Below are 12,716 nucleotides of genomic sequence, written 5' to 3'. Positions count from 1 at the left end.
GGATTCTTTTGAAAATACAGTAAATAGATATGGTTTAAACAAGAATCACTTTTACAGATATTTGCAAGTGAGAAACTATTTGAAGGAAAAAGTCCAAATTACATCTCTTGGAGATCTCCATCCCATTCTGAGACATATGATAAAGGCCAATCAAAAGCATAATTTGAAAAATATAACTGGACAAATGTATCAAATATTTCAGGATTACAGAACCGAAGACAGAAATAACATTAAGGATAAAAACATCTGTATCAGATGACGAGTGAAATCAGAGTCTTAAAGATCATTTCTCAAACATAAAATCGCCTTCTGCCAAGAATATGCTTGGAAGATAAATATACAGTATTTTAGAACACCAGTGATGTTCAGCAAATATACACAGAATAATTCTAGCTGCTGGAGGGAATGCGGGGAAGACAAAGCGGACCACACTCACATATTCTTTACATGTAAAAAAATAGAAATGTATTGGTCAGAAGTCATACACATAATAGAACAGATGTTTGGGAAATTGGGCCAATTTAAGAAACACACTTTATGGTTGGGAATAGGTTTTAATGGCCTTCGAAAGGATGAAGAATATTTATTTTGGATTCTGAGAATTACAGCACTCAAACAAATAACAAGAATCTGGAAAAAGTTGGAAGCCCCCAAAGTAAATAAATGGCTGGAGACTGTAGAGAATATTTATAGGATGGAGAGGGAAAAACTACTTACCGTTTATGTGCGCATTTATATTACGTGTGTGCATGTGTATTTTTTGCTGTGTAATGTTATTGTCTATTTATTTATTTATTTTTTGGCTTACTTTTGGCGTTTCTCGTATCTTTCAGTTGAGTCCGGTCAGCAGTTGACCTCTAGTCCTGATCTGAGAGACACAACAAACACTCACAGCAACATTCAGCTTTGATTGGAACAAGATCCAGAATTGAAATCACAGCTGAAGGTTCAAGTCAACAGTGTTTCCACAGTTTAATGATCACAGCTTCCATCTTTAAAGGACTGGAAGTGGAAGAAGTTCACAAAGTAAATGAGGAATCTTTTCAATCATTTTCAACAAAGTTCATTGATCAATTTATTCCAATTACCTGAAAGACTGATGTGACTGAGATCCTGCACAGACTCAACTGATCTGTTCAGCAGTGTTTCTCTAACAGGAGGAGACTCTCCCTCCTACAGAGGACACAGAGACACTGAGGAACCAGACCAGAACCAGAACCCAAAGCCAGGATAAAGAGGTTCAGTGAATGTGGTGTTGAAGGTGTGGAGGTGGATCAGTGAGTCAGAGGAGACTCTGTAGAAGGACAGAGTGCCAGCAGGACAGTCCACATACACTCCTACTCTGTGAGAGACAGAGGAGGAGGAGGAGGAGGAGGAGATGGACAGTGTTCTCTTCTTGTGACGGACAGAGTAACGACCATCAGAGCAGAATAGACTCCAGGACTGATCATTCTCTCCAAACACACACTCATCACTGTTTCCTTTCCTTCTGATTCTTCTGTAACTCACTGATACATCAACTCTTCCTCTATTCTCGAACTCCCAGTAACAGCGACCAGTCAGACCAGTTCCACACAGCAGCTGAGGACACCAGTCAAACCTGTCTGGATGATCAGGATATGACTGATCCTCCTTCACATACGTCATCGTCCTGTTGTTGTCAGACAGTTTGATGTTTCTGTTCACTGTGTTTGTGTCCAGTTTGAGTTCACAGGAATCTGATGGAGAGAAGAAGAAGAAAACAGCTGCAGTTATTGATCCATCATCTGCTGATTGATGGACAGTTTGATGATGACATCAGAGATGTGAATGAGTGATCTCACAGTTTGAAGATGGCTGAATGTGTTCTGCTTTGTTTTCATCAGTCAAATTAAAGACACACTTACACTTCCTCAGACCTGGTCTCAACCATCGGACTCCAGCAGGCTCCACCCTGAAAGGAGGAGGGGGGTCAGAGCAGCACCTCCTCTTTCAGCATGCAAACATGGACGTTACATCACTCTCATACACATAAACACAACATGTTGATCCGGCCTGCTTCTCCCTGCTGCCCCTAAACCTCTTCAGCTCTGCTCAGACACTGACAGCGACACTGATTCTCTCTCATCATTAAATCTGCCTTCATCAGCTCATTTCCTCATTTCAATCTGTTGCTGACTTCTATTCTAAGCTGCTTCACTCATTGATCGCTCTCTCGCTCTCCCACCTGTGATGATCAATAATCAGTCTGACTTTATCTTCACTCAACAAACCAACAGAGCTTTAATCATTGATTAGATTGGGTGTGAATACTGTCAATAAATTCAATATCTGAGACAAGTCATCATGACTCTGTTGTGTGGAATCCTTTTCATGTCAAACTTTCTGAAGTTCACCAGAACAAGAAGAGCCACTTGATGTCTGTACATGGAAATATTTAAAAGCCATGTTTGCTGTGAAGACCATGTTCAGTCCAATTGTTCTCCACTGATGAAGGAACAGTCCAACATTTTGAGAAAAACACTTGAATGAAGCATCTCAAAAGTCCTGCTCTGTCCTGTGGTTGTCAGGTTCCAGCAGTTTGAACTAAAAAGAACTGCTTTGGACTTATTGGAAGCTTGTTTTTATGTCTTTTGAGGACAAAAAGGACATTTGTAAAAACTGACAGACAGTTCTTTTTCCATGCTGAGATCTGTCCAAACTGCATCAATTATGACCAACAGGTCATTATCATGTTTGTTCCTGGAGATGTTCTCCTTGAGACCTCCAACACAAATATGTCCTTTTCATGTTCAACCAGTGTTTATGTTATGATCAAAGGACAAAGGTTTCCTACATGTGTGATTGTTCATGTCTCACTCACATCCACCATCAACCAAAAAGACAGACAACATGTTTCCAGCTCTTCCTCCTCTTTCACACTGACTGACTGTGGCTGCAGCAGCCTCTTCATACCTGAGAGTGTCCAGTCTGCAGTGAGGATCCTCCAGTCCAGCAGACAGCAGCTTCACTCCTGAGTCTCCTGGATGATTGTAGCTCAGGTCCAGCTCTCTCAGATGGGAGGGGTTGGATCTCAGAGCTGAGGCCAGAGAAGCACAGCCTTCCTCTGTGATCAGACAGCCTGACAGCCTGAAAACACACAGAACAACACACATGGAAGATCATCTGAGGGTCCTGCTGTGTCCGTCAAATCATTGCTCTCAAAACATAGAGATCTGATAGGCTGAGCAGCATCACGTGGGAGGATTTACAACACATTATAATTCTCAACGGTTTCTGTGTTTGAGGTCAACGACTTCACACTCGACACTTCACTTCCTGAAGGTCCTCAGCGACACCTTTGTGGTAATTAATCATGACTGAATCAGGAATAAAGTGACGTCCACTAATCAAAGTCACATGACAACAACACAGAAATCAGGATTTCCATCTCAGCCAGACTTCATTAATGAAAGAACATTGAGAGAAAAAAAATCTGCAAATCAATATATCTATGTGTCAAATGTGTGGACTTCTGTGGACGTCAACGTTTTCACAACAAGCAGTAACTTGATCTGACCTGAGAGTTTCCAGTGCACAGTGTGGACTCTCCAGTCCAGCAGACAGCAACTTCACTCCTGAATCCTGCAGGTTGTTGTCACTCAGGTCCAGCTCTCTCAGACTGGAGGACTGGGATCTGAGGACTGAGGACAGAACTTCACAGCTTCTCTCTGAGAGGTTACAGACACTCAGTCTGAAGAAGAAGAAGAAAAAGAACATTTATTTTAAATTTATTATTTTTATTTAATTTATTATTTTCAAATGTTGAGTGTCTTCTCAGCATGTGTGCAAATCTTTGCTGTTCCATCATAAACATGTTGTAGATGGGACAATAAATCATCACTGAATCAGGAACAAACAGACATCCAGAAACCAACATCACATGATATAAAAAAATTGAATCTGATGAACCAAACATCTCTTCTTTTGGAATCTGCACAGAGGCTGATGAAGGAAACCTCAGTGAACAAAGAAAGCTGTTTTGTCAAACTTACATTGGAGTTCATCCTCCAGAGCTACACATGATACAGTCTCTATGCTTGTCAATACAAACAGGAACTTGATCTGACCTGAGAGTTTCCAGTGCACAGTGTGGACTCTCCAGTCCAGCAGACAGCAGCTTCACTCCTGAATCCCACAGGTCGTTGTTACTGAGGTCCAGCTCTCTCAGACTGGAGGACTGGGATCTGAGGACTGAGGACAGAACTTCACAGCTTCTCTCTGAGAGGTTACAGACACTCAGTCTGAAGAAGAAGCAGATAAAGAACATTTATTTTAAAATGTTGAGTCTCTTCTCAGTGTGTGTTCAATTCTTTGCTGTTCCATCATAAACATGTTGTAGATGTGACAATAAATCATCACTGAATCAGGAACAAACAGACATCCAGAAACCAACATCACATGATATAAAAAAATTGAATCTGGGAGAAAATTAGGCTCATTGATATTTTGAGTTTTTGTGAAATGATGTTCAGAAATAATTTCACAGCCTTCAGTTGAACATCGTCTTTTGTGTGCATGTGAAAAAATAGTATGCACGAATCTGAATGTGTGAGTTTGATTTAAAAAATCTCACAAATGAAAGTTTAGCTGTAGAAATATTTTCCATGTTTGAAAAGGTTTTGTGCAAACAGATAATCTGAATATACTTCACATATTTTCAGCAGTGAAGTTTCAGAGTCTGAGAGAATGAAACACAAATTTCCTATCTTTGTGAGTGACACTGAAGTTTCGGCTACAAGTTCACTGAGCTGGTAGGAAACAATTCACTGAGCGTCTCTCAGTCCACACAGGCGTCCATTCATTGTCCTCATGTCTGTGAGAACACAGCTGTGCTGCTGTTCCACTGACTGAAAGCTCAGAGTTGTGTGATATATTCAGAGGAACAGTTTGAGTCAGCCATAGAGGCTGTGTTCTGTGGAGCTCTGGTTGTGTCTGTGGTTGAGGCTGTCACAATCCCTCCTGATGGCCACACACATCAAGCACCACTTTGCTTCATTCTCTGGCGAGCTGGACCCAGACCCAGCTCTGAGACTGGACCAGCACCTGCCAACAGCAGCCTGTCCAGCCATTGGATGGACCCTGCAGTCGCCATCTTCCCTGATGAGTCCTCTCTCTCTGGTCAAAACAAACCCTGCCCACACCTGACCTGCTCCAGATGAGGTTCTGTTCACAGTTTCAGACTGAACTTTAATTCTTCTCCTGATGGTTTTCTCTATGAGGATCCAGACTCTCAGCTGAGGGAATACATTCTGTCTGCAGACCTGCTGATCCAGACGTTCAAAGCTGTGTGACCACAGCAGAACAAACCTGATGCTTCATGTTGTTTTCAGACACAGGAACCTTCTTGCATTTAGCTGGTAATCAATCATTTTGTCTCTGTTTGCTTCAGGTCATATTAACACTTTAAATCTGACTCAGCAGATCTTCAACACACTAAAAGAATGATGAAGGTACAGAATCTAGAGACCACTTTGGATTCTGGTTTTATGTTTGGTCCTGATTTACTGTCAGTTTCATTTGACACTGCTGGTACTGCAGCTAATAGAACAACTGATGAGTCTATTGGCATTTATCATCGGCTCGTAGCTTTCTGTCAGCATGTCTCTCTTGTCTTATTTGCAGGAACAGTGTCGATGAACCAAACATCTCTTCTTTTGGAATCTGCACAGAGGTTGATGAAGGAAACCTCAGTGAACAACGAAAGCTGTTTTGTCAAACTTACATCGTAGTTCATCCTCCAGAGCTACATGTGATACAGTCTCTATGCTTGTCAATACAAACAGGAACTTGATCTGACCTGAGAGTTTCCAGTGCACAGTGTGGACTCTCCAGTCCAGCAGACAGCAGCTTCACTCCTGAATCCTGCAGGTTGTTGTTACTCAGGTCCAGCTCTCTCAGACTGGAGGACTGGGATCTGAGGACTGAGGACAGAACTTCACAGCTTCTCCCTGAGAGGTTACAGCCACTCAGTCTGATGAGACACAGGAAGGAAGCAAACAGTAAGTTAGATATCAGAGTATTTATTGATGAATAAACTTCACTATCTCTGTACTTACAGAGCTTTCTTGGAGGCTTTGACCACTGGCAGCAGCTTCAGAAGCGCTTCATCTGAAGCAGAGAATTTCTTCAGGTCAAACACGTCCAGATCTTTTTCTGATGACAGTAAGATGAAGACCAGAGCTGACCACTGAGCAGGAGACAGTTCATCTGTGGAGAGACTTCCTGAACTCAAGGACTGTTGGATCTGATCCACCAGAGAACGATCATTCAGTTCATTCAGACAGTGGAACAGATTGATGCTTTTCTCTGCAGAAGGTGTCTCTTCAATCTTCTTCTTGATGTACTTGACTGTTACCTGACTGGTTTTTGAGCCACTTCCTGTCTGTGTCAGCAGGCCTCGTAGGAGAGTCTGATTGGTCTGCATGGAAAGACCCAGGAGGAATCGGAGGAACAAGTCCAGGTGTCCATTTGGACTCTGTAAGGCCTTGTCCACTGCACTCTGGTGGAGATGTGTTAGTTCATGTTCTCTGTCTCTGAAGAATTGTGTCAACTGGACAACAAGTTTAGACCCTGCACGTTCATGGTGGTAGGTTGTTTGTTCATCTGACAGCAGATTGACTCCAGAGCTGCTGAATTTCAGATGGACATGAAGAGCAGCCAGAAACTCCTGAACACTCAAATGGACGAAGCAGAACACCTTGTCCTGGTACAGTCCTCTCTCCTCTTTGAAGATCTGTGTGAACACTCCTGAGTACACTGAGGCTGCTCTGATATCGATGCCACACTCTGTCAGGTCTGATTCGTAGAAGATCAGGTTTCCTTTCTGCAGCTGCTCAAAAGCCAGTTTTCCCAGAGACTCAATCATCTCCTTGCTCCTTGGACTCCACTGAGAATCTGACTCAGCTCCTCCATCATACTTCACGTTCTTCACTTTGGACTGAACCACCAGGAAGTGGATGTACATCTCAGTCAGGTTCTTGGGCATATCTCCTTCCTCTCTGGTCTTCATCACATCCTCCAGAACTGTAGCAGTGATCCAGCAGAAGATCGGGATGTGGCACATGATGTGGAGGCTTCGTGATGTCTTGATGTGGGAGATGATTCTGTTGGCCTGCTCCTTGTCTCTGAACCTCTTCCTGAAGTACTCCTCCTTCTGTTCATCAGTGAACCCTCTGACCTCTGTCACCATGTCAACACACTCAGGAGGGATCTGATTGGCTGCTGCAGGTCGTGTGGTTATCCAGAGGCGAGCAGAGGGAAGCAGGTTCCTCCTGATGAGGTTTGTCAGCAGCACATCCACTGAGGTGGACTCTGTGACATCAGTCAGGATCTCATTGTTGTGGAAGTCCAGAGGAAGTCGACACTCATCCAGACCGTCAAAGATGAACAAAACCCTGAACTCTTCAAACCTGCAGATTCCTGCTTCTTTGGTTTCAGGAAAGAAATGATGAACAAGTTCCACCAAGCTGAACTTTTTCTCTCTCAGTACATTCAGCTCTCTGAAAGTGAACGGAAACATGAACTGTATGTCCTGGTGGGTTTTGTCTTCAGCCCAGTCCAGAGTCAAATTCTGTGTTAAGACCGTCTTCCCAATGCCAGCCACTCCCTTTGTCATCACTGTTCTGATTGGTTCATCTCGTCCAGGTGAGGGTTTAAAGATGTCTTCTTGTCTGATTGTGGTTTCTGGTCCGTGTGGTTTCCTGGATGCTGTTTCAATCTGTCTGACCTCATGTTCATCATTGACCTGTCCAGTCCCTCCCTCTGTGATGAAGAGCTCTGTGTAGATCTGATTCAGAAGGGTCCGCTTTCCTGCTTTAGCGATCCCCTCAAACACACACTGGAACTTCTCCTTCAGGTTAGATTTAAGTTTACGCCGACAAACTGGAGCAAAAAGTTCTGAATGAAGACACAACAAATAAATCAATGTGATTGATAAAGTTCAGATGAGATTTTAATGTCCTTGTCTGAACATATTTTGGTCCATCTGTTGAGACATCAGTGAATGTTCCACTGATCCAGCAGTTAAACCTTTAGAGAAATCCTCTTACTGCTCTGCAGACGCTCAGCCAGCTCCTCCTCCTTCATTCTCCTCAGGAAGTGCTGTGTGATCTTCAGAAATGCCTCTCTGCTGCTCCTCCTCTCCTCTGCATCATCATCCTCATCCTCCCCCTGACTCTCTAAGCATTCTGGGTCATCTGGACTCAGAACCGTCTTGATCTTCTTCAGCTCGTTCCTCACAAAAGAGACAATGTTCTCCTCCAGCAGCTGGAACAGAAGATTAAATGAATGACACAAACTGAAATCATGGAAGCAAACATCAGATCCATGTTGGACAGACTGACGGTCCACTGGTCTAAAAAGTGCAGCGTGGAGATTATTGTGAACAGAACAGTTGTGAAAGCAGCTGTTGTACATGTACAGACCATAAACATGGAGTCCAGGTAAGTTTGATGCTGCTGGGCAGACTGAGCACTGGGAACCTCTGAGCTCTCCTGGTGGACTCTGTGGAGGAATCATGAAGAATTAGCTCACATCATGTCCGTCCACACAGAGACAAACACCAGCTGAAGGTCCTTTGATCTAAAGTGTTGATTCCAACATTGAATCAGATGGTTTCCACTGACATGAAAGTGTTGCTCGTACTGCTGATCCCACCGTGAATCAACAGTCCAGTCTGCATTTCTGTGTAGCTTTCACTTTACTGTGTTGGTTCACCAGCTTGTCTGGTTGAGTCCCTCCAGTTCTCATTGACCCCTATAATACTGTGGACAGCATCACACAGCTCACACAAGCTAACTGGATGCTACCTGTCCAACACAAATTGGCAGTGAGTCACAATAAAGTTAGTGAAACATGAGAAAAGCAAAGAGAGAATCAGAGAATACTGGATCAAAGCAAAGCTGAGGGTGATTTCACATCCAGCTGTGTTTCAAATGAAAGCTGGAACGTTCTTCTCTGGACTACATGAAGGAAACAGGTGCAGCTGTTGCTCATAGAAGTTGTTCTGGCTCTTTCTTTTTTTCTTGGACAACATGTATTTGTTCTTGTCCACTTGTTGGACACACAACACATATTTGAGCTTTGTCTCCTCTCTGAGCTCCTGCAGCCTTTACTTACCCATAACACCCTTCTCTGCATCAGACGTCTTCACAGAGGCACAACTCCAGCCTGATGTGAGGCGCCATGATGCCGCCGTCAGTGTCGTTCTTGACTTTGTGAATCCATCAGCAGCATCAATCACAAACAGACTGTGTGTTTCCTCAGACTCTCTGTGTTGCTTCATTCTGTGTTTGACAGCAGCTGATCTCAGTCCAGCTGTTATCACTGACATGTTTGTGTTTGTGTTGTCACATGACTGAAAACCACAACATGTTGATTTGATGGAGGAACTCAGTGGAATCAGGGTTAGCCTTCGTTAGCATCTGTTAGCCTCAATCAGGTCACTGTTTTATACTCATGCAGTCATCAGTCAGAAGGTGTGTGTGGAGGAAATGTTCAACTGAAGTCAAGAGTTGAAGACTGGTTATACTGGGCAGCTTCTACATGTGAGGATATAAACGAATGAAAAGAAGAACGATGATGAAAATAAACAGGTTTAAAAAACTCTGGATAAATATCAGTTCAAACGAGAATCTGTAATATTTTAATGTTATTAACAGTTTACCTCTTTGCAGCAGACGGTCGATCTCCTTTAAAATTAATGAGGCGACCCATCGACCGTTCACTCTTCAAGGACACACAGCTGGGTTCAGGTCCAGGTCCAGATTCAGGTTCAGGTCCAGGTCCATCCGAGGCTGATCTCCCATAGATCCTGTCAGACACAGAGGAAGACCACCAGGGATGGAAATTCACTTTTTCTTCTTCAGACTCAGAAGCTGCTGGAGAAACTAGCAGCTATCAACAAGAAAAGGATCAACACACCAAAGTTCAATCAAACATGAAGCTGAATGATTTCAGTCTGTGGATCATTCCTTCATTTGTCCATCAAATCTTGGACCAAAGCAGGACTCAACGGACTGATTTCTGAGCAGATTTTACTGTGATTGACAGACAACAAACTAAACTGTGGAGTCCATCAGCACCGACTCTGTTGGTCTGTTTTCTAACGTTTGCATCACGAGACTCAGCACAAATATCCTGACTGTTATTTAGAGACGATGGTCAGTGAAGCATTTTAGTCCAACATTCAAAGAGGAGGTTTGATGGTAAAGAGACTTTGGAAGGTCCCCACTGGATTTGTGCTGAAGCCTCATATTATCCTCAGCTTTCAGTGTCCACATGTGGACATGTCAGTGCTGTTTAGGGACAGACTGGACAAATGTCCTTTAACACCAATCTAGCTCTAACCTTCATCATCATTCTAGGACAACATGAACATTAGAAGGACAACTGGTCAGACTGGATTTAATGAAGACAAACATCAGCAGAGGACAACATGAGGAGGACATATGGACATTTCAGGTCAAATTGTCCAACACGAGTTTAATACTGAGAACAACTTACTGTCTGTCAGAGACATGTTGCTGTTTAAAATGAAAGAAGGCATCCATTGACTGGTCACTCCTGAAGGACACACAGCTGGGTCCAGGTCCAGCTCCAGGTCCAGGTCCAGGTCCAGGTCCAGCAGAGTCTGGTGGGTCCTGCTGCTCTGGCCTTCAACACAACACACACAGAGCTTTGAGTGTGAATAATGATGGTGGAGAGATTCGAGTGCTCTGACATGGAGACGAGTCCTGGACAGTCAGAGATCCTGGTCTCACCTCTGAGCTTCGGTCTGGCCGTCATCGTCCCCACACAGACTGGTTTTAGAGGGACGGACTCCCTCCTCTCTGTCCTCACACCGATTCATGCTGCTGAACTCACGTCAGCTCACACACACTTTGATCTGGAGAGGAAACACAAATCATTCATGTGCACATCAGCTGAAATCATCCTTTCATGGTTTCTCCTGTCCAAATATCAGCTGCTCCTCCTCTGATTGGCTGTTATCTCGTCTTTCATATCAGTGTCAGCTGAATGCAGTCAGACAGCACTGTGAGGCCGAGCTGCTGTACTTCTATCAGTCCACTAGATGGCGCCATGAAGCTGCAGTGAAGTGAACACACACTTGATGCCTGGACGACCGTTGACATCCACTGACACACACTGACTGAATCTGACAGGAAGCTTCAGTTTGTGGAATATTCAGTAAATTCAACTTGACTGAAAGTTTCTTTATGCCTGAATGATCCTCGATCATCGATAAGTGAAGGAGAAAGTCAAATATTTACACAGGAGAAATATAAAATAGCAGAAATATTCAAGTACAGTACAAGTACTTCCAGACTGTACTTAATAACAGTACTTGAGTAAACTAGTTACTTTCCCCCACTGAGAGATCCTTTCAAAATAAAAGCCTGTCTCAATCAAGTCCTCTCAGGTCATATGAAAAGAGGAATCTTTGATTTGATTCTTGATCACATTGAAGCACAAAGTGAGAAAAAGAAGTGACACTCGTTGCTGTTGGAGGAGAGTTCAGAGCTCTGACAGCTCATTTAGTGACACAGTTACAGACTGAATTGAGAAATAAAAGGTTTCAGCTCCTCACAGCCCTCTGAATGCTCCTTCCTGCTGTCTCCACATCAACTATTGAGGATCAACTCGCTCTGCTTCTGCTCTTATTCCAGCGTTTACACTCACAAACATCCACACAACATGGCCGATGTTTTTAATGGAGCTGCTTTCAGCTCCTTCGTCCAGAGTTCACAATTAAACTCAGAGTTTGGAGAAACGATGGACGGAGCTGCAGATCAATGCCGTTTGTGCTGAAGCTAAGCTAACGACAGCTTGACTAAAAAACACCTGAAACGAGTTACTTTACCTTCAGCTGGAGCTTCAGAGGAGAAAACAAACTGCGACACACCGAAGGCAGGAAGTGAAAGTAAAGTTCAGACAGGAAGCAGCAGCAGGAGAGAGAGAGAGAGAGAGAGAGAGAGAGAGAGAGAGGGAGAGGGAGGGAGAGAGAGATTTATTAAGTTTATTAATCTTTTTGTTCTCTGGATAAAGTCTTTATTCGTGATGATTTGTCCCTCTGTCCCCCCATAACCCCACACCACCTGGAAACTGTCCAGGTCCTGAGCAGCTCTGTAAAAGCTGAACTCAGCAGTCTGGACTTCACCATTCTCACAAACACAGGAACCACATCAACATTCAAGGCTTCCTCCACCTTCCTCGTCATATACTCACACATACCGCCATCTTAGCCTGTCCGAAGACAGGCCTTTCTCAATATGCGTTCTTCTCTGTACTTGTGTTCTTGTGTACTTGTGAAACGTCATCAGTCTGAGCCCAAGTACTGTTCCAATTAAAAAGTCCGCAGGCCTTTCTCAATATGCGTTCTTCTCTGTACTTGTGTTCTTGTGTACTTGAGAAACGTCATCAGTCTGAGCCCAAGTACTGTTCCAATTAAAAAGTCCGCATCTCGCAAAGTACAGTCAAATACCCGGATGTGTTCTTGCCCCTCCCATTTTATCGAGGATGCATCGGGTGGTGACTTGTGTGGACTTGGGGCAGCCACGTATCCCAGAATGCATTTCGTAGCAACGATCGCGGAGGAGAGGACTCACAACTGTAAAGTTACAAGTTTCGAAATACTACTGTTTTGGTAGTACGGAATGTGGTTTTAAGATTATTTTATGTGAGAAAGTGGATGTTAA

At 43.6% G+C, this 12,716-nt stretch overlaps 1 protein-coding gene across 1 annotated transcript; it reads right to left on the bottom strand.

Moving 5' to 3' along the window:
- LOC143317614 (uncharacterized) lies at positions 1-12,347 on the bottom strand. Its single transcript, XM_076725705.1, has 14 exons — positions 12,253-12,347; positions 11,882-11,912; positions 10,782-10,906; positions 10,525-10,674; positions 9,686-9,832; positions 8,445-8,523; positions 8,070-8,286; positions 6,078-7,917; positions 5,819-5,992; positions 4,089-4,262; positions 3,539-3,712; positions 2,935-3,108; positions 1,887-1,933; positions 1-1,718 (listed from the first exon to the last, which is right to left on the bottom strand). The coding sequence occupies exons 3-14, from the start codon at positions 10,868-10,870 to the stop codon at positions 1,174-1,176; spliced, it is 3,810 nt and encodes a 1,269-aa protein (XP_076581820.1). The 5' UTR covers positions 10,871-10,906; positions 11,882-11,912; positions 12,253-12,347; the 3' UTR covers positions 1-1,173.
- Positions 12,348-12,716: the final 369 nt, after the last annotated feature.

The sequence above is a fragment of the Chaetodon auriga genome, assembly GCF_051107435.1.
Source record: "Chaetodon auriga isolate fChaAug3 chromosome 23 unlocalized genomic scaffold, fChaAug3.hap1 SUPER_23_unloc_1, whole genome shotgun sequence".
Lineage (NCBI taxonomy): Eukaryota > Metazoa > Chordata > Actinopteri > Chaetodontiformes > Chaetodontidae > Chaetodon > Chaetodon auriga.
The sequence above is the reverse complement of the archived record's forward strand: the minus strand, read 5'-3'. Positions and strand labels throughout refer to the sequence as shown.